Source organism: Topomyia yanbarensis, chromosome 2 (assembly GCF_030247195.1).
Source record: "Topomyia yanbarensis strain Yona2022 chromosome 2, ASM3024719v1, whole genome shotgun sequence".
In the NCBI taxonomy this organism is placed as follows: domain Eukaryota; kingdom Metazoa; phylum Arthropoda; class Insecta; order Diptera; family Culicidae; genus Topomyia; species Topomyia yanbarensis.
The window spans coordinates 348,241,850-348,262,819 of record NC_080671.1 but is presented as its reverse complement, the minus strand read 5'-3'; the positions used below and the strand labels follow the sequence as shown (position 1 = coordinate 348,262,819).

Sequence of the window (20,970 nt, the reverse complement as noted above, 5' to 3'; positions counted from 1 at the left end):
ACATGTTCAAGGTTACGTAACAACTGTCTAACCGCAAGTTATTTGAACGAATTCAATGGGCCGGTAAGAAGGCCATTTATGGATGCAATCTATAAGGCGAACGGGAATAATCGAATCTGATAAAGAAAAACTGATAAGAGAAAGCCAAAAAGTGGCAAAAGATGTGTCAGTCTAATGTGAATAAACTGCACACTTAAATGTAAAGAATCTAAATCATTATTCTGAAAATATAAAAAAAAGGAAAATATCATTGCGGAATGTGTTTTTTGCCCGCCTCAAGAAAGTATTCTACAGTAATCAGATGCCGTGTTCGTCTGAAATGTTTATTGACATTCGCAATAAAATATGTAGAAATTCTGATTCGTAAATAGGTATGCAAATTAAGGTAGGTAATCCTAATTGTGACATGTTTTACCATTGCCGTTCAATTTCTAGCCGCTTCTTTTCTTTGCCCAACACAGTGAATTAATAAAGTGTGACCTAGAAAAAACTCGGGTGTGAAAGGGTTACAGAAATAGTGTGTTTAACACGGGTGGAGAAAAGATACATCACCCTATCGGTTCAAATTTCTGCGGGTTTGCCTATTTGTTGAATTCTAATGGTCATATTCCCATTCACCCCCGATTCGAACCCGCAGTCACTCGGTCTGATCACAGCGATTGATTGGATACCCAGTAAAAAAGCATTAATTCAATTAACCGGCACACTGCATAAATAAAAGAATGGTACCCATTTTGCCTGGTCGCGTAAGTCAACGAGTATACATATAGTGCGTGAATTTGCCGCGAGGGCACATGAACGCGAGAGAATGCGCGAATCGACGTTATATGTATGGTCGTTAAATGATGCGTACGCGTATCAGCAAGTGCAAAGATTAAACAAAATTCCGTTGCGCACAGTGGGAGAAAATAGACGGGGTTACAGATATGAAAAAGTTATATTTCCGTGTTGCGATCAGAAGAATGATGTCGAGGTTACTGCAGGTCTTTCCCCTTTCTCGTGACTGAATGAACAACAGTGAGGCTGGAAGGAGGATCCAAATTTGTCTTGGATCAAATAAACGGTGTTTTTAGCCTTATTTTTTCAATTGGGATTGTTTGGCAACTGAGTTGACATATGATCGTCACTTTTTGCCTTTCTCATAAAGAAAGGATATGCAATCACTCTGAAAACCGACTTTCTAACAGAGCACAGTGGCACGACGAGAGACTAAACCCCAAAAATCAATGTCTTGTTATTCTTTTGTAAATATTTATTTTATTTTTCTCTCAGTTTGAATAAATGTATCTCAAAATTTTACTATAATTGGATAAACAATGAAATTTTAACATGTCGTTGAAGCAAGTGATGTCGAGGATTTCTGTTCAATTCAATTAATTAGAATTTTTAGTACCTTAGAGTTTCAAATGGCGATATCTCAAGAACGACACAGCCGATTGGAGCAATTTTAAGTTAATTGAAAAGAAGAATGAATACGCTAAACTATAGATGGGAGCTTTTTGTGCAAATCTGATTTACGTTTGTTCTGCACCAAAAAAATTCAATTAAAAAGTTTCATATCATATCAGTAATTTATCTTTATACGTCTTCCAATTTTTGAGATGGTCTTACATGGGTCACTTATCATGAATCTGACTCAAAATTTAGTATAGTTTCATGATATATATGGCTCATCTGGTGCATTTTTGCGCCGTAGTTGGTATATCTATATTTTTGAAAATACTAATATGGAGACGCCCTGTAGCTCATAAATCTCCTTACAAATTAATTGCCTAAACAACATCATATTACTGAAAAATTAGTGATTTTTACTAGCTTTGTCAACCATTTCTGCTATCCGATGAGATTGGCTGCTGTGATTAATGTTTATATTAACCCTTTAACGACCAACGCATTCAAATGGGTTTTAATAAAAGTAGTTGAAAAAATCAAGTATGAAATATCAAAACTGATAGCGGAAATGGATTCAGCGACCCAAAATTAGTTAAAACCCCAAGTTTTAGCCACATAGACCAATTTTTATAATTTTGTCGCAACTTTGTATGAACAGGTGCCACTGTGCGGAGGCCCGGAAAACCGAGTCTTATATACCATTCTACTCAGTTCGTCGAAAATGACAAATGTCTGTATATGTGTGTGTATGTGTGTGTGTGTTTTCAAAACTCACTCACTTTTCTCAGAGATGGCTGAACCAAATCGCTCAAACTAGATTTCAAATGAAAGGTATAACGCTCCCATAAGCTGCTATTGAATTTTTTGTCGATCGGACCTCCGGTTCCGGAGTTACGGGTTGAAGAGTGTGGTCATCCAGCAAATGCCCATAAAAAAATGATAACACCATGATGTCCAAATGGTGTAATACACATTAAAAAGGGTGCAAAATAACTCGGATTTGCGGGTCTAGATCACTAATGATCATTCTAAGCAGCTTTGACCACATTGGCCACCTATGACGGTTCTTGATGCCTCCAGGTACTTTCCAAGTTCGTAAGTTAATCTCACACCTTTTTCTCAGGGAATTCTTGACCGATTTTTTATAAACTTGATTTTAAATGAAAGATACATACATACATACTCCCATGGACTGTTATTGAATTTCATTCCTATCTGGCATGTGGTTCCGAAGTTACAGTTTGTTTATTGCGACCACATAGGAATTTCCCATATAAACCGGTACAATCGTAATACTCCAAAGGTTAAAAATCCATTTCTATTTGCATGTTTAGATCACATCATTTCTATTTACAAGTCTAGATCACTAATGGCCAATCAAAGATTCTTTGAATATAATGTCCTTTATCGACAGTTCCGGAATTTTCGGGTTCTGGACGTATTCCAGAATTAGTCACATCGATTACTCGGTGATGACTGAACCGATTTTCATAAACCAAATCTCAAATGGTGGGTATAATATGCGGTTGGGTGTTGAATACTCCATCAGCTCCCTCTCAACTTCCCCTCGCACAATCTCTTTCTACATCAACCTACCCCCCGCCCTCCCTTTTGACCTATATTCTCTTCATCCGCCATATACATTTTTGGAGAATCTCGTCCCATAGCCATATATTAAAAGTGAATTGGGAGTCGCTCAGCTCAAATTTGATATCAAAAAGATCAGATCAATTCATCTTTTAGTGACAAATTGATTTTCAAACAAATTGTATGATATAAGTTTTGCCAATAATTGGTAATGAATACGAATGAGAACATAAATAAACTATCCGATTTCAGTATCGTCAATTCGGTTCTTGCGGTTTAGATTTCACCGTACTTTAGTGTAACTGTAACTTTTTTACTACCAATTTTATATTAGATGAGAGAATCTATCGACATTCTTACTATGATTTTCAGCTATCAACTCGGTATCGTTTGTTGGTTTTAATCGACGATTTTATTAAATTCGGTTGATTTCTTAGCTGTATTTTCGATTTAGGTATAACACTTTTCTACATTTTAACGACATTTTATTAGCTAGAGATTACTGGGTAGGGAAAGTTATGAAAATTTAGAGCCATATTACTCCAGTGAGAGCAAGTATGTGAGGTATACAAACTAGAAGTATCTTTAGAAAAAGCGCTTCTGTTATAATCTAGCCAAATATTAAAAGACGTTGTTAGCTTAGTGTCGACTATCAGAGATAGTACTTCATCAGCCTTCTGTAGCATAAGCACTCAAGTTAACTAGCAGAATTTTCATAATAACTTGCTTGATGCAATTCTAATACAGTGAAGATCCATTTTTAACAGCCCTTTGGTGAATTTTAGGCTGTTAGAACGGGGATATTGCCGAAATCGGGACATATATTTTTCTTTCTTTTTAACAACCCTAGATCCCTAGATATAGCTTCATAACCCTTTCCGATTATTTAGTTTAAATTGATAGGGTCAGGCAGCGCAAAATTTAAAATAAAATTAAAAGTTGGATTTTTTCATATTAAGGATCTCTAAGTAAGAAAAATATGCTCAAGAAAAAATTTACTCGAATTAGACTTGGTTCGTCTGTTAGAGCTCATCAAACTGCCAACTATCAATTTTCATATGAGGCTGACAAAATTGTGGGCTGATAAAAGCGGGTCTTCACTATAATCTATCAATCGTACAATGTAATGGCACAACATGACAAAAATGTTCCATAAATACCTTCTCGTCTCATTGCGACTGTACTCTCCGCAAAGTAGACCTTTTCCACACACGTCCATAGCGAACTAGTCCATTGTTCACATTGTTCTTTCAAATTGTTGTTCTTTGGGTGTTTCAAACAACTCGAATAAATAAAAATCATATTCGATTTTGTTCTGTTTGCTTTCGTCCATTTCTAGACAGCCAGTTTATAAATGAGTTATTTTAACTCTTCAATCGTTTCCTGATACACTAGTTATAACATTATTTATTACTTGTATGGACTTGTCAGCTTTCAGATTCGTCCAAATCTGAAAAAATCAGATCCGTTCAGATTTCGAAAATATATATCTCGAGTACTTTTTCAAATGGACGTAAGTAACATTGAGAGCCTCTCTTTGTTTACTTTCTCTTTCGTTTATTACGACGTCATTACAACACTTTGTACTAATTTTCCAGTACATATCGAAAGCCGACGGTTTTTACTACAATATTATGCAAAGAGTAGAGTAGTAAATGTTGAAATGGCCGAGTAATGAACAGAAGAGAAAGACCTCAAAGAGAATCTCTCATTGTTACACTTTAACAAAAGCACTGTTTAGAGCGACTTAGTGGAATGTTATATTAAACACTTTAACCGTTGTCTTCCGTTTTAATTCCACTATGATGAGTCATCATAGTTCTCATTGTTACTTACGTCCATTTGAAAAAGTACTCGAGATATGTTAGTTAATTGTCAGCTAATAATTTTTGCTGAATTAATACTATCAAAGTTAGAAGTACTATTCGAACAGCATCATCTTGAATACAACCAAACATGCTTACCATTTTCTTGAAAAAATATTTACACAGCTAAACTAAAATGACGAGCAGTCAACCGTTTGGCGAAGCTACAACCAGAACAAATGACCCTAAGGTTAAAACCTCTATAATCAAAACAAAACAAATATTGGCCATCTACGATGGTTCTTGATACTCTCGGGGAACTATCAAAGTTCGTATGATAATATCACACCTATTTCTCAGCAAATTCTTAACTGATTTTTACAAACTTGATTTCAAATGATAAATACAATACACCCATTGACTGCTATTGAATTTCATTCAGATCTGACTTTTGATTCCGGAGTTACTACGGTTACATAGGAATTCAAACCGAAATAAGGTACCGGGCATATTCCAGAATTAAAGTCACATCGGATTCGGTGATGACTGAATCCATTTTCACCAACTAAGCCTTTCTCAAAATATGTTAACATGAAGACAACATTCAATTCATGTTGATTTATCCACTTAAATATCATATTTTTTGTTCCAAGGACATCATCGTCAACATGTTGCTCATCAGGTTCGTGGCACTCGTGCCCTTGTAGATGTGTGAAAAGTGTAATAAGAATGTAATAGACTTTTTCACAAATACATTGAATATAACTTGCTATTGGATAAATGAGAAAGGCACAATTACACCATTACGTGGATTAAAACAGGTTTTTTTAATTGGTTCATTTTTCAAACTTGAACAACATTTTCAAATTTTAAATTTCTTTAGCGTGGTTCAACTGAAGCTCTACTGTCCATGATCATATATTTGTCCTGTTTTCTATGGGAATTCCTATCTTTATGGGACCGATTTGCGATCATGTGCAGTCCAGAGGTTGATTGTCGAAGAGACTCGCTATCAGAATCACTCATTACAATTGCAGACGAAACGGGAAACACGGTTTAAGGCCGATTGCGAGCCGTGGTTCTGATTATGATGTTGAGTGTACGATTCAGATGTGCGAGCGTAGAGACTTTCGATCGCGTGGGAATGTGTGTTTATTTGTTCGCGCTTGAGACCGCGATGATCATATTATAAGTGCTACAGCGTTCACTAAATCATCGGGGGCGCTTTTGTGTCTGTGTAATCCTGGGTGTAGTTGTGCGAGGAAGATGTGATGTTCGCCTTTGTGTATCATCGCGAAGAGCTTGAGCGTGTGTATGTTAACGCGATCGGCTGCTAGGACCGGGGGTAGAGATTTCCGAACGTGACCGATTCATAACCGCGCGGAAACGGGTGCTTGCAGAATCGTTATAGAGTGATAAAGTGTTCACTTAATCACCGCACAGTGATGCAAAGCTGGCCAAAACCAAAAAAATGAAGATTAATTTTCACTATCGAAAACATTTTTCCTCTGTTCCTGAATAGTTGAATTATTAGCCTGCAAAAAATGTTGGTATTTGAAGATCTCCAAGTACTTTTTGGATGTTTAGATCTGATTAGAAATGAGGGTATTTTCAGGGTTCGAACTCATTTAACACTCGCAGCTCATAATTGAATTTGGAACATTTTCATCACAAGTTACTTTTCAATATCTTCAAAATTCGTACATGTTACATCAATATGAAACGAAACGTAATATTGGATTAAAAACCTATTTAATCGACCAGGCAGCGAGATGATACATTTCTTAGTTTGCAGAACTCACGCGAAGTTAGCACCCAACTAGAGATAAGATGAATACAGTTTCGAGTTCAAAACCTAGGATAAACTGAATGAATTATAAAAAATCAATAAAATGAATGTTAAAATTAATAAAGAATGCAAAAAAGCTTTTCAAATTCATGGGTAGAATAATTAGTATAAAGCAAATTTATAAAATAAATATACCAAATTAGTTTAAAAGAACATTAGACAATAGCAATCAAAAGTTATACAAATAACGGTTTTTTTTAATTATTTGGATGAAATTAACGAAAAGAATAAATAATAAAATAAAGAAACTGAATAAAATATATGAACTGTAAAAATATAATGAAATAATAAAATAATAAAATAATAAAATGAATAATCACAAAAATAAATTAAAATAACAAAATTAAAAGAACAAACAAAATGAATAATATGGAGCTTGAGCTTGAGCTTGTGAGCTTGTGCGACCACCCTTGGCTGCTACTCCGTTATCGATCTGGACTAGCTGAAGTTGCACAAGGAATCAGTGGATAATTACGCCTGGGAGTAGCGAAACATCTTTCAATATGCAATTCCTGGTAATCCTAAAGTGTTTATTGGTCAATACCGGCGCCTGCCAGGCCCGAACGTAGATCGCGGAAGGAAAGGGAAGGGATGTTAGTCCAATACTTGCTTTTGCTAGAGGCCGTATATACTACTGCGCACTCCACAAGTATCACGGGAGGAGGAATTTGTTAGTAAGTATAGAAGTTGGATTCTACTTCTTCTTTACCGACGTTAGAGAGATGACCCTACTATCTGGACTAGATATCGATCCATCAACTCGTGGACCGGGGAACAACGGCTTTACTTCCCTTCCGAAGGAAGACGTGACCACAGATTTTTTCACCTCAGAAAAATCTCAACGACCTCGGCTGGAATTGAACCCAGGCCAACCGGAATGAGTGGCGGTCACGCTTACTACTCAACCACCGGCGCCGTCCAAACAAAATGAATAATATGGATGAAATTAACTCTTTCATGTCCAACTTTTTCCTAGCCCAAATCCTATGTCCAAAACCACTTGTTCTTGAAAGTGTTGTAGTAAAGAAACACGAAAAACCTGTTTTGATCAAGATAGATACCTCTCTAGTAGTGCTAGACGCTGCTCATTTTTTACTTTCCGATCCTCAATACACATCTCATGCAAAGTTTTCAATAGTTCCATTGAATGGAAATGGCAGTAGGAGATAGTTCAAACTGATAAGATTTTTCAGTTTTCAGAAATATTTTAGGGGAACGAGAAAATATAAACGTAAAATTTTTCACCGATAACTGAAAATATCTCTGACAGCATTGTTCCATTCAGAGCAATTGTAATAAAGTCGGCTCTATGGATAATATTATAAAAGTATCTGTTCTTCCAATTGGTTATTTGTTTGAGGAAGATCAAGAGGCTTCGAATGAAGAAGTTCGAAGATATAGAATAGGTCACTCGAGGAAATCATCGCGTACATTGGCAAAAACGAAGATAATTTCGCTGGATCAATGGTAGCATCCGACCCTATAAATGTCTACTTTGAGAAATGAGCAATAAATTAGAATACCAACAACAAGTACAAGACTTACTAATTTCCATCACTGTTTCTTGCGAAATAAAGTAATATTATTAAATAAAACCCAAGTAATACAAAAATGTATTTTGTATAATATACCATTCAACCACATTGCGACACCAAAGCCAAAATTGACGTTTCCCATGTCGGTAGGAAATTTCTTATTTGAGATTTAGAGATTTTGGCCAACTTTTGTTCTGAGTGGCATCACTGTGTACCGGGGCGTTTTCATGTTTACGAGATCACGAGCCTAGGTGTCCGAGGATTATCGCGAAGGATTGAGCGATTGCATGTCAACGTGTTTGATCGCTTGGACGTTTCTATGTCGTGTATGTGTGCTAGAGTGTATGTAAGTTCGCGTGCCATTTGAATATTTGCAACGACTGCGAGTCTGATGTTTAGTTTTGAGTGAACAGTTCAGATGTTCGAACTGAAGAAATTGACCTAGGGTGCTAAGATCAAGGGTAGGAGCTTTCGGACGTGTCCAATTCATAATCGCGCGTTTTTATAGTCGCACCTTAAACTGCGTTTATAAATTATAGTTGTTAAAACGTTCAGTTCATCACTAAGCTATTTATATGTTTGCCAGATCTCTGCCGTAGTTTTACGTGGATGATCGTAATTGCGTGGTCGAGTTTGTGACCAGGGCTGTATTATCGCGCAGGACTAGAGTGTTCTTATGTAATCGGGTTTGATCACGCGGGCGTGTGTTTCGCGTATATGTAACTTCGCGTGTATACACGCAGGAAAATATGTCGTAGTTAAACTGAAAAATCAAACAATTACTTCAAAGAGCAAAAAGAAAATTGATTCTACCTAGATCTTTATTTAAAAGAAATATTTGTCATTTTTTGAAAGAAAAGAAACAAGTTTATTTTCAGTTGTTCAAACCATATTGAAATTAAAAATATATATTGGTAGTCAAAACAGATAGTATAATTTATATCAATTGAAATTCTTTGTCGATACCACTATTTATATTTTTGTAATATTTTTTTATGTGGATTCAAAACAATGTTTCGTTGCGTTGTTCTTTTTCATTTACAATTTCATAATGGCTTCCAGTGAAGAATTATTTATTGAGGCGTTCGAAATGAAACAGATTTCTGCAGTAGAAATTCATCTGTCATCAACTGTTATTGACTTTTTGGTAAGTATTTGAATTATACATATAGAGATTGAGTAGCTAATTCCTTCTCCGTTGCTTTCTTTCTTCATTTTTCCACAGGAACTGGAAGTATTCCGGCTCCACTGATACAACCGATTCTAATTAGAATCGGTTGTGCCGCTGGAGACGGAATATGGACTAGAGCCAGCCAGCGTTCCGGCTGATATTCCGACTAAACTTACTATGCAGCTTTGGAACTTCAAGCAACTTTGGCATTTAATTAGAAAAAAGCAATAAAAAAATAAAGCACCTGTCACAGTTTCAAAAGCATTTGTATTCATTTCAACTTGTATGTTTATTGTCGCAAATATTTTTGACAACCCACTTCAATTATTCCATCATTCGTTTCAAATATATAGCCAAGTTTTGATGCTACTTGTATTGTTTTTAATTCTAAATAATATACTTTATCAAAACGAATACATTTGATATAGTTTCAACACAAAAACTGTGTAAAATCAACTTTTTTTTAGTTAGATGCCTGGCTCTGTCAAAAAGCCTAACAACATTAATTTATTTTGAAATTAACAAAAATTATTGTTGTTTCAACGAGAAATCTGTATAAATCATTGAACAAATCAAAAAATTATTGTGCGTAATTCAGATTTTCTTGAAATTTACAGTACTTTTTTCTTCGTGTACATTCGTTTATAGACCCGTGTAACCACTTATATATTCGTATTTAATGCTCGCACAAATCAAGAATTTGAATGTGCGGTTCAGATCTAGAAGGGAGTGAGTTACTCCATATCACTAGAGTATCCGGTTTTGGTGCCCTGAGACTTCTAGTGCATGAGTTTGTTTTTTTTTTTTTGAGACCATGATTGAAGGCGTGACCTAGGCCGCTAGAATCAAATACAGAGGCTTCCGGACGTGACCAATTCATGTTCGCGTGGAAACGTGTGCTGGTATAATCGCACTTCAGGCGACGTTTATAAATTCGTAAGTGCTAACATACTGACTTCATCACCGAGCCATTTCTATGCGAGATCGCGGACACAGGTAGGCGTAGATGATCGCGATGACATGCTTGCGTGTGTTACCAGATTTGTATTATCGCGAAGGACACAAGCGTTTCTATGTTAACGTGTTCTGATCGTGTGGTCGTCTTCATGTCGCGTATGCTAGCGTGTTTTTTGCTGGGATGGCCCACTTCACACCCATACACATCCATCGTAGTGTAGCAGGTTTACGAGTAGATATCTTTCGATAACAGTTTTCCATCATGAGAGATTACTTTAATCTTACTTCATTTCCGTGTATGCTCTTCTTTCCGAAGTTCGCCGCTTCACAAATATCTCGCAGGCTAAATTAATTCAGGTTATTGATTCACTTGGTCGTTGATCAAATTGTAGCCTTTATAACATAAAGAGTTCTGCGAACAAGATTTCTCAGCGCTAAACAATCTCAGATTGCAGGCTAGCCTTGTTTCATACCGGTGCACATCTGTTCCGCACACAACAGTGCTAGACAGATACTACGGCGACATTCATTTTTTACTCTATAGATAAAACAAGTGTTTTATATTCAATACGTTGCTGTACCGACATCCATTGTAAACAACCGAGCTTTAAACTTCGTGGAGTTCGTTTATCCCATCGTATACACAAGTCGCATTACCTTATTTTGGAGAATCTGCATTCGATTTCGCGGTTTCTTGGATGCTAAAAACAAAATGGAAGCGCAATAATCAAAATGAGTAGCTATAATTGTCCTCAAAGCAATTATCCTCGAGTTGAATGCGAGAAACCTTGTGATCCGACACAGAGCACCAAACTTTTCGTTAGTTTTCCGGATGGTATAGTTCATTAGCCGGATGCACTCATTGAAACTATCACCGTTGGTAAACAAAACTGTGTCATAGAAAAACAGGTTAACTTTCTTGTTCCCCAAGATTTTTTTAATGTCGTTAATATACAGGATAAACAAAGTAGTTCTAGTACACTACCCTGTGGAACACCGAGGTTAATTTTGGCTTCCTATAATGCAGAGCGCTTGCGCTTTATTACTGAGAAACCACTCAGTAGCATTTTCTCTTACACTATAACCTCTCCAAAACAAATAAGTTTACGGCGATCAATTGTTTCAAACGCTCGTTTCAAGTCAACAAAACTGCCTAAGATTTGTTCCATCCTCAATGGCCTGCTTCCAGTTCAACTATTGGATTTTCCATCTCCAGGTTCGATATAAGTTTTTAAACATTTCCGGAGCGCAAGCGCATTCATTTATTTTTTTTACTGAGCTGATTGTTTTTTTCTAACTAAAAGAAGTTCACGCACATAGTAGTTGCGGAGAATTTTATAAACGTTCCCGCTCTCAGAGATTTCTCTCTCTTTAAATAATCGATGCGCACTAACTCATATTTAGTCTGGATGAATTATTACGACGAACTTTAGTTAATCAAGCTACTGCACTTGAGGAATTCCACGAAGCTCCGTCCGAAAATCTTTAAAATCGTGACCGACCATATTAGATTCCGATAAAACTTTACACGTTTTACCTGCATGGAAGACTAAACATTTTCCACAGTCATTAAGATTAATTTGATTCTAGAGCAATTTTTTAAAAGAACGTAGACGGTTTTGCGTGCATTACTTGCAATATTTTTACTTTCGATTACTGTATTTTATACAGCAGAACTATCTAAGAACGAATAACAGGGAATAAATACTTATGAACAAAAAGAAACGCTTGAAAAAATGTGACATTTTTCACAAAAACGAAAATTTATGTTAAAAATTTAGATTAAAAAAACATTGTTTTGCATTTTTTTATTTTTCAACAGAAACCTAAAGAGAAAAGAAACATTTGGAATGTGATTGCATGATAGAGAACTTATCGGCAAAACAGTTTTTCTAACAATAACTTCATACATTTTTTTACGCGGGGAATACAGGCCGCGAAAATTTAAAAATCCTCGTAAATGAAAACCGCGTAAATTTAACAATTCGCGTAAATGAAGACCGCGTAAATTAAATCGTAATCCGCGTTAATGGAAGCCATGTAAATTCAAAAATCCGCGTAGATGAAAACCGCGTATATTTAAAAATCCGCGCGAATGAAGCCGCGTAAATTCAAAATACCGAGTAAATAAAACCGCGTAAGTTCAAAAATCTACGTAGAAAAACTACGTAAAAAACTGTGCAAAAAACCTTAGTGTACATGTTGTAAATTTCATATTAGTTGACAAAACTATATTTTTTTTACAGAATATGATTCTATGAATCATTTTACTGCCTATAATCGGAAGTCAGTCCCATGTGGATATGGAATGCCATAGAACATGGGACTGACTTGCGATTAGGGGACGTTTAAATCAAAAAGCATTTAATAAACATCTTCCAAAATGCAATAGTTTTGCTTCAACCAAAACAATTAATTTGCGTAATTATGGCATTATGGCCTTTTTAAAATTTATTCGCTTTTCTCCATCATAATTTGTCAACAATCTAACGTTTATCGTTTTAAAGGCGTAAAAGTAACTTTTTCTGTGTATTTAGGTCATAGAGCTCTTAATAAAAAAGTTTGCGTAACAACAACTTTTGGCATATTTAATAATCCATACTATTTGTGCTTAAACACGCAGTCTTCCTTCTGAATATGATTCTAAACGCCATTTCAAATCAAAATGATCATGATAAAAATTCTGAAATGTAGTAGTTCTTGAGATATTTTAAATTTTGTTTTAACAGCACAATTATTTTGTTTTATTACGACCATTTCATAAATTATTCGTGTTTCTCCATCAACAATAGGTTTTTCAAAAGGCCCATGAAATTTCCTGTTATTACCCTTTGACATCAAGGCGATATTGCGAAAAATATCAAAGCGATATTGTGAACCATTTCAAAACTATGCGAAAACAATAAAAAAAATTATTCAACCATAGGGTCTAGATTTGATCTGGTCATTCGTCGTCAACATTGTCTCTAAGCGGTGTGTGAAAGTCAATAGAAGAAATTATGGGACATTATAATATTCAACAACATTGTGATGTAAATTGAATGAATATTCTATCAAATGCAACCAAAAACAGATGATTAGAAAAACATTTGCTGATAATTTTGCCCATCAGTGTAGCGTAAGGCAGCAAATATATCTCGACAAACATATGATTACGGCCTAAAAGCCAACTGTCAAAATCCACTTTGAATGGAAGTTCCGGACAAACCGTTACATGCCAATCACATATGTTGGTAGTAAACGAAAGAGATAAGTTTTCTCTTTCATAAACTGTTGTGAACTGTGTTCAGCTAGTAACGGTTTGTCCGGAATTTCCATTAAAAGTGGATTTTGACAGTTGGCTTTTAGGCCGTAATCATATGTTTGTCGAGATATTTATTGCACAGCCTACAACCATAATTCGGTGCCATGTAGAATACCATAGAAAATAAGACTGACTTTCGATTAATCGCAAGTCAGTCCCGTGAACTATAGGATTCCCTGTCTACATGGGACTGACTTGCGATCATAGGTAGTGTAGTGAAATATCGAAAACAAAAATGAAAACCCCGAAATAAAAACTAGGTTTTGGTAAGATATCGACCCATAAAGAAATTTTGAAAATTATTTGGACACTTATAAAAACACTGCTGCCCACTGTGCAGCGAATAGGTCAGCCGAAGCGAAAGCAAACAAACCGACCGAAGGAAATGAGCCGTTTTCGTGGGTTGAGGTTATGATTCACTTAAGGCGCTACTTGGTAGCGCTTATCACCGAGAGTGCATATTTCGGGGAAAGTTTTCTCAACTTACCGCTCGACGACGAACCGTATCAGCAGAATGACTGCTGCCAGCGGAATGGGATACACCAGGTGTCTATAGTCGGCATGATTCACATCCGGCCGAACTCCCGGTCGGATGTCGTCCCAGGTGACGTTTGGGGGCAGCCAGACTTTGGTTGACCAGAATGTTCCCGTGATTGCATGAACCAGCTCCATCACACTTCAGTCAAGGACGTGTACCGAGGCACAATCGGATAATTCAGTAAAAAAATGTTATCTTCTGTTACAATACTGCAGCACTACTACACCACTGATATCCTCGGATGACTTCCAACACATCAACGCAGGCAATATATCAGCAACACGCTAATCGAAGGGGCAGAAACTCACTGTGGCACTTTCCCCTTGCCCGGACAAACGGAGAAGCGATTCTAGCATTCATTCAAGATTACACCCACGAAAGGAATCCCATGTCGGAAAAAACAAGAAACCGCACGGTTAATGGGGTCAATCTCCAGACCTACTGGGGTTTTGTTTTTTCTTCGAATTTAGAATAACACCGACAATATTACTACTGAAAGCTACAAACCGATCAGTGAGCACTTTTCACCTAAATCGATATTTTTTGCTTTTCTTTTCCGATGGCCGCTTTTTCACTATTTTCTCTCGATTCGGATCGCGTGGTCACTTTTTACGATTGACAATGTACACACAAATACACTAGCCAGTTAACAAAACATACTCGATCTCTGCTGCTGGTATTTCGAGTAAAATTATAACAACCGACTCGTAAAGATTCCCAATCTCAACTGGAACGAGAACGAGTGACAAATTAATTAATATTTTGAGCGACGACTAAACGACAATCCGAGCAAGCGAATGAATATGACTAATCGAACGTTTCTTTCCTCTTTCAGTTCAAGCGACCACGAGCGGTTTGTGGTGACAGCTCTGTGCAACGGAACATCACCGACCGAACGAACACACACCCTTTTGGATGAATGAAACCCGTTAAATGGGGTGGTAGTTGTTACAACTAAAGCCGCTACACACGGTTCGCAGCAATGAGCTGGATTTTGGTGTTGAGGCAATGCTATTGCTCTCTCGCTCGCATTTTGTAAATTTATGACGTAATAAATTACTGTTTTCATATACTTTCTTAGACTTTTTCGGTTTCTAATACATTAAAATATGACTTTCATCTACAGCTGTAAATTGCAACGCATTGGGACACAGTATCTATCTCTTTCGCTCGTGTGGGAGTATGATGTTTTGCGAGTATGATTTTGACGTTCTGTTGTGTCTGCGATGTGGAGCGCGTTCGTAGATTTAATTACGTAGCTTTGCGTGCTGATCGCCTATAGATGGTGTTAGGGTACTATACAGGGTGTTTAGATCATCATTAATGCCAATTTGTTCGATCCCGAAACTGAGCCCGGTTCTAATTTTAACCGCTGTCAGTTCATACATTTTAGTTGCATCTCATACACAAACCACATAAGCATCTCTTTAGTGGTGAATAATTGGCGAACAAATCCTTCATCAATTAAATGTGATCAAATCGTTAAGCGGACACGAATAGATATACTAAGGGGTTACACCACGATGTAATATTCAAAAAATCGATTTTCTATTTATAAGTTTATAATGTGCTTTAAGATGTTCAAAATGATTTCCTAGAACACGGAAGACGAAAACAATACATAAATGTTCAAATTTTTAATTCTCACGCAACGCCTCTTGTTGCGGAAGCATGAAGGATATAACTTTCCGTATTCTTAAACTGTTTATTTCGCTTCGCAGTTAAAAATTTCCTGCAATACAAATAATTAATTAAATTCTTTTTAATCTTTTCACTTCACAGCATACGTTTTTATGGTTACTATCTTTCGTCTCAGGATCGATATTTGGAAGCAATTGGTGACAGGGTCAGTCTAATGGCGATTTCGCTTGAACCTGAAACTGAGTCAGGTTCTAACCCCAACCGCTGTCAGTTCATACATTTTGACAGCAGTTGGGGTTAGGAACTGACTCAGTTTCGCCTCAAACGAAAACCACATAAGACAACTAGGGTAAAAAAGGTATTTTGGCCCACTTTAGGACATAGTTTTTAACATTTTGCGAATAAGACATAAAGACTGCAAAGGTTGGTAAATATACTCATACACAACATCGGCTTACATCTGACCATCAATACAGATCCCTTAAAAACGTATAATTTACTAAGAAATCAATAAAAGTTGTATTTTTCATAATTTTCATTTTTTTCTATTTCCGCCACCCAAATTTCATTTTGGCCCGTGGCGGAAATATATTTTGGCCATGGGAATAATTTTGCAAACATATTGTCGTCCACTTCGTGTATACTCGCAGTAATTTAATATTGGTGTAGTAAACTACCGTCACAGAAATAAAGAATAGAGGATTATCAAATTCTATTTTTATTCCAGCTTTCTCTTTTGATTCATCCATGTTATTCCTATTAATGTGACTGAATCTCTGAATAATGACTCGCCATCTCAATCGTTTACCATGTATCTGTCAAGTCATTCCAATCGCATAACATACCATGGGGCCATTGGCACGTCTCGTTCTCGATTGGAATGACACTGTTAGGTAAATGGTAAACAAACAATTGAAATGACAAGTCGTCATACTAGAGATTCAACGTCTTTATTTCTATGGACCATTGCAAGATGACGTCAACTGAATAAAAATACTCGTGTCTAATATGTACATATGGTTATTTTTCTCGTAGAATTCTATTTGCACAAATTTAGTTGATTTCTAAATCTTACGTCAGTTTACTGGTCTACTATAGAAAATGTCAGGGTGAACATCCATCTCGAGCTATTGATTTGAGTAAGATCGAATGAATTATTCAAAAGTACTGCCTTTTGACTGTATTGACAGCTTATACCGCTAGTTTGGAATATACTGGTACGGCAGCGAAAGTGTTTCAACGGAATTTCATTCAATTGTTTACGGAAGTATTTTATACATATTTTCTCGAATATGGAAGTCTATTATATGTAACAACAGTATTTATTCAAATGAGCTGAATAATGCCGCGAGCAGCAACAAACACGAGATCAACAACGATCGGGCCCAGTACCACTAAACCAACAGCCATTACCAAGAGTGAAGTAACAATGATAACACCAAATGCCTCCAAACTAACAACCAACATCATCAATAAGCTTCAGTCTATTCTCAACCACCAAAGGCATCAGTCACAATACCAGTGTGCTCTCTGCTGCACCCAAGCCAGCGCAAGCAGATGCTTTTTTCTTGTGTGCTTTGTCTGAAGAACAAAGGGAACCGTTACTATTATTCTATCAAGATGACTGAGTCTCGAGACAACAAAATGTGATTCTTCGGACCAACACGGTGGCCATTGACTTCCGGTCTTTCCGCATAAGACCGAGTATTGGTGATGTGGAACATTTGCTGAAGGAGAAAATGCAGCTTCGGTGTTCAGACGTCAGTTTCATTCAGCTGGAGCACGTCAGACACGCGGTGCTGATAACGTTCAACAAATTTGCCCAGGCAAAAAAAAATCATTTCGCAAAACAACTTGAAACACGTTCTGGATTGTGACACCGCAAAAATCAAGATCCCTGTGTATATGGATAACGGAAACGTGGAAGTTAAATTACATGATTTGGCACCACGTACTTGCAAAGTGGCCATTAAAAGATTCATGTCGTATTTCGGAGAAGTGGAATCAATCACGGAGGATACGTGGAGAAACTACTTTCCAGGTATTTCAAATGGTGTTTTTGTGGTGAGAATGCGGGTTGACCAACCCATTCCCTCTTACCTTACCCTGCAGTACACAACAGAAGGGGTGATACCATTATACAGCAAACTCTATGTACATATCAAGGACAAACTAACACGTGCCAATTCTATGCAATGATGGAGGGTTCACGGTCGTGACCCGAAAGGGAAAGAAGTTAGGAACAACACCTGATCGCGAACATCAAGGCAGTAACCCCGATGACGACCCGGACAAGTACGAAGACGACAAAGATACAAATGAACCCTTTGATATAGTTGACGTGAATGCAAGGATTTCCCCGACACGAAAACGGATCTCCGCGCGCAATGGCAAGTCGCGCGTACGGCATCGATCTTAGCATTAATTGTTTGTTATTTTTATTGTTTACATCATGTAAATATATAAAAGACCCACGGCTCCGTGAAGCTAACGCCTTGACCCGTGCCAAATAAACGAATTAAAAAAAACACCATCAATAAAGAATCAAATGCCGATGGAAACGGATTAACAAAAGCGAGTTATAAGTTCAAGAAGCAAATAAAACATGCGACTGTTAGCATCATGAATGCAGTACCGAAGACGACATGGACGTGAGCAAAAACGCGTGACAAGACGGAACGAATGATCTCCATAGTCCGGGCGACAACACAGAATGTTTCACAGCCAAGGAAGAGAATCTCAACACGCAGCGTCGAGCTGTGGCAACAAGACCCGATAGGCAGGCATTTAGAAAGTTAATTTTAATTTTTACATGGTATAAAAATCGAAAAAGTCCCACGGCTCATTTATGCTAACACATCGAGCCGTGTCAAATAAACAAGACGGAAAAATATGCGAAACAACAAGCTTTGCCGCCTACATTCTTCATTGAGTAGCAATAACGTCAAGAAACGGATGAAAAGGTAAATTGCAGAAGATATGGTAGAAATGTGTTTTATCCCTAAATCGTACAATATATTATGGTCATAGCTTATTGTATGATATGCGATGTAATTTTTAGTATAATTTACGCAATTTTACTTTCGTCAATTAGTTATGATTACAGTAACATGATTTGTTCAACAAAAAATGACGTATTTTAATAACAATATGTTTTGAAAGTAGTTCGCAACATTGCTACTTCCTCCAGTTTTTCCATCATTCCTGTATAGAGGTTGATGAGTTTCCACAATTTTGCGATTTATAATGGTAATATGTATCTGCAACAATAATCTTGGAATAAAATAACTGTAATAAGAGTTTTTCAAGAAAACTGCGACTAGATTTTCAAAATTTTATGTAAATTCGTTTAATAAACATAAAAAAAGTGATTGGGTGGGCCAAAATATGTGAGGTGGCCAAAATACCTCTATTACTCTACTTGGGAAAAATGAGAAATCGTTAACGCGCATTTTGCTTATCTTGGTCCACTCAACTTTATTTTGAACCGTAAACAAAGTATATTTTGGACCATCGATAATCCTATGTGCCATTGCTGCAAACATATTTTTGGATAAATCTCGAAACAGAATGTGGACCATCTAAATAGCATAGCATAGCATAACAAAAACGACCGCAATCATCATGGGTGGCTGGTACAGTGACATCTTTGTATACAATAGTATAGTTTACTACACACTTGGCCATGTTCTAGCGATCGCCAAAGGGAAGGAAATGTTAGTTGAATACCTGTTTAAGAAGATGTGGGAAACCCTCACAATCTCCATAGGCATTACGGATGTTAGAATTGGTTTGTAGGGAAGGGCATTGGGATGTGGCTTTGGAGTGATTTATACAATATTCAACTATATGGATATTAAAAATTAATTATAAATTAGATTTATCTCACCCAATTCACTTGGCTGATCTGTAACAGGTATAGGCTTCCGAAACCACCGTTATGGCACTTTTCCCGAGCATTCCACTTAGATGGGATACCGCAACAATAAAAAATGACACTAAATCCAAAAAATGACACCAGCAGATTTTGGACCATCTAAATGTTCACATATCTTACTTTGTACAATGAATTTGTACATGATTGACTAAGAAGTGCTTTTCTAGGAACAAAAAGTGAACTTTTTTTAAATGCAGAGTAGATATGCAAAGAGCTGTCAGAGTTGATTGGGAGCATGGCGATAATATGTTATCGTTTGGAAATAGCTAACATATTTTGGATATACCCAAAATAACAATTTCCATGCATCTAATTGCTTTTACAACCTAAAATCAACTTCTTATGAATTTTATAAGCATACTAACGATATTTGCATGATTCAAATGTTACACTTTAGAAATAATAACTCTTCGATGTTGGTTACAACAATGCCACCTCCTTCTGATTTTGGACCAGTTCAGCTGAAATGTGAAAACACCATTAAAATTTTTCTGTTCATTGCTTCCAATTAAACAATTTCACTCAGAATATAACGGAAGGTACTTTCTAACATGATAATTTAAGTGTATCATTAGCAATATTTCAATTTGTTATGAGCTTTAAATGGAAAAATGTACAAATCATCGTCAGGTGGTCCAAAATGTGGTACTGGTCCAAAATACCCTCGTTATCCTAATTGGCTCCACGTTGGACGCCACTAACCTACAAATATGGATAATGAATTCATAGCCGATATTAAAATCCATTTCTCATTACTACCGTAGAGCATGCAATTGTAAACTAATTATATCAATCAAAGTTAGAATATAAATGTGTAAGCAATCGCAAATTCAATTTACTTTGAAATAATCTCAACTAACGTGATCAAACCACCGTAACTTCTTTGATCAAATCAATTCTGATCCAAACCGGAAACTCTAGTTCGTACCCGCTGTCATCATTAGCTCAAGGTTGCTCGTGAAAAGGTGTGTCCGCAGTCGAGGGGTTTGCGGAATACCTGTTTTATGTATATCGCGTGTGTACTGAACACTTTACCCGCGTTTTTCTCGAAACCATTTTTTTTTTGAGCTGGCCGGAAATGTAACTCGAACAAATGATTTTTGATCGCTTTGAAATTTACAGAGCATATTCAAAATTGATTTCCCCAGCGACGTACGTAGGATTTTATATTTTTTATTGCTTAATTTTTTTTAATTAACAATTTTGTGTCAATTTTTTGACATTTACGGCGTTTTTCATTCAAAAGTGCGCCAT

General features: G+C 36.6%; 1 protein-coding gene across 1 annotated transcript in view; it reads right to left on the bottom strand.

Annotated features, from left to right (window-relative positions):
* Positions 1–14,963, bottom strand: part of LOC131684178 (ceramide synthase 6) — a 53,477-nt gene extending 38,514 nt beyond the window's left edge. The window contains exon 1 of the mRNA XM_058966828.1: positions 14,088–14,963. Coding sequence (XP_058822811.1) covers positions 14,088–14,272 — 185 coding nt within the window. The 5' untranslated portion in view covers positions 14,273–14,963. The remainder of the gene's footprint in view (positions 1–14,087) is intronic.
* Positions 14,964–20,970: the final 6,007 nt, after the last annotated feature.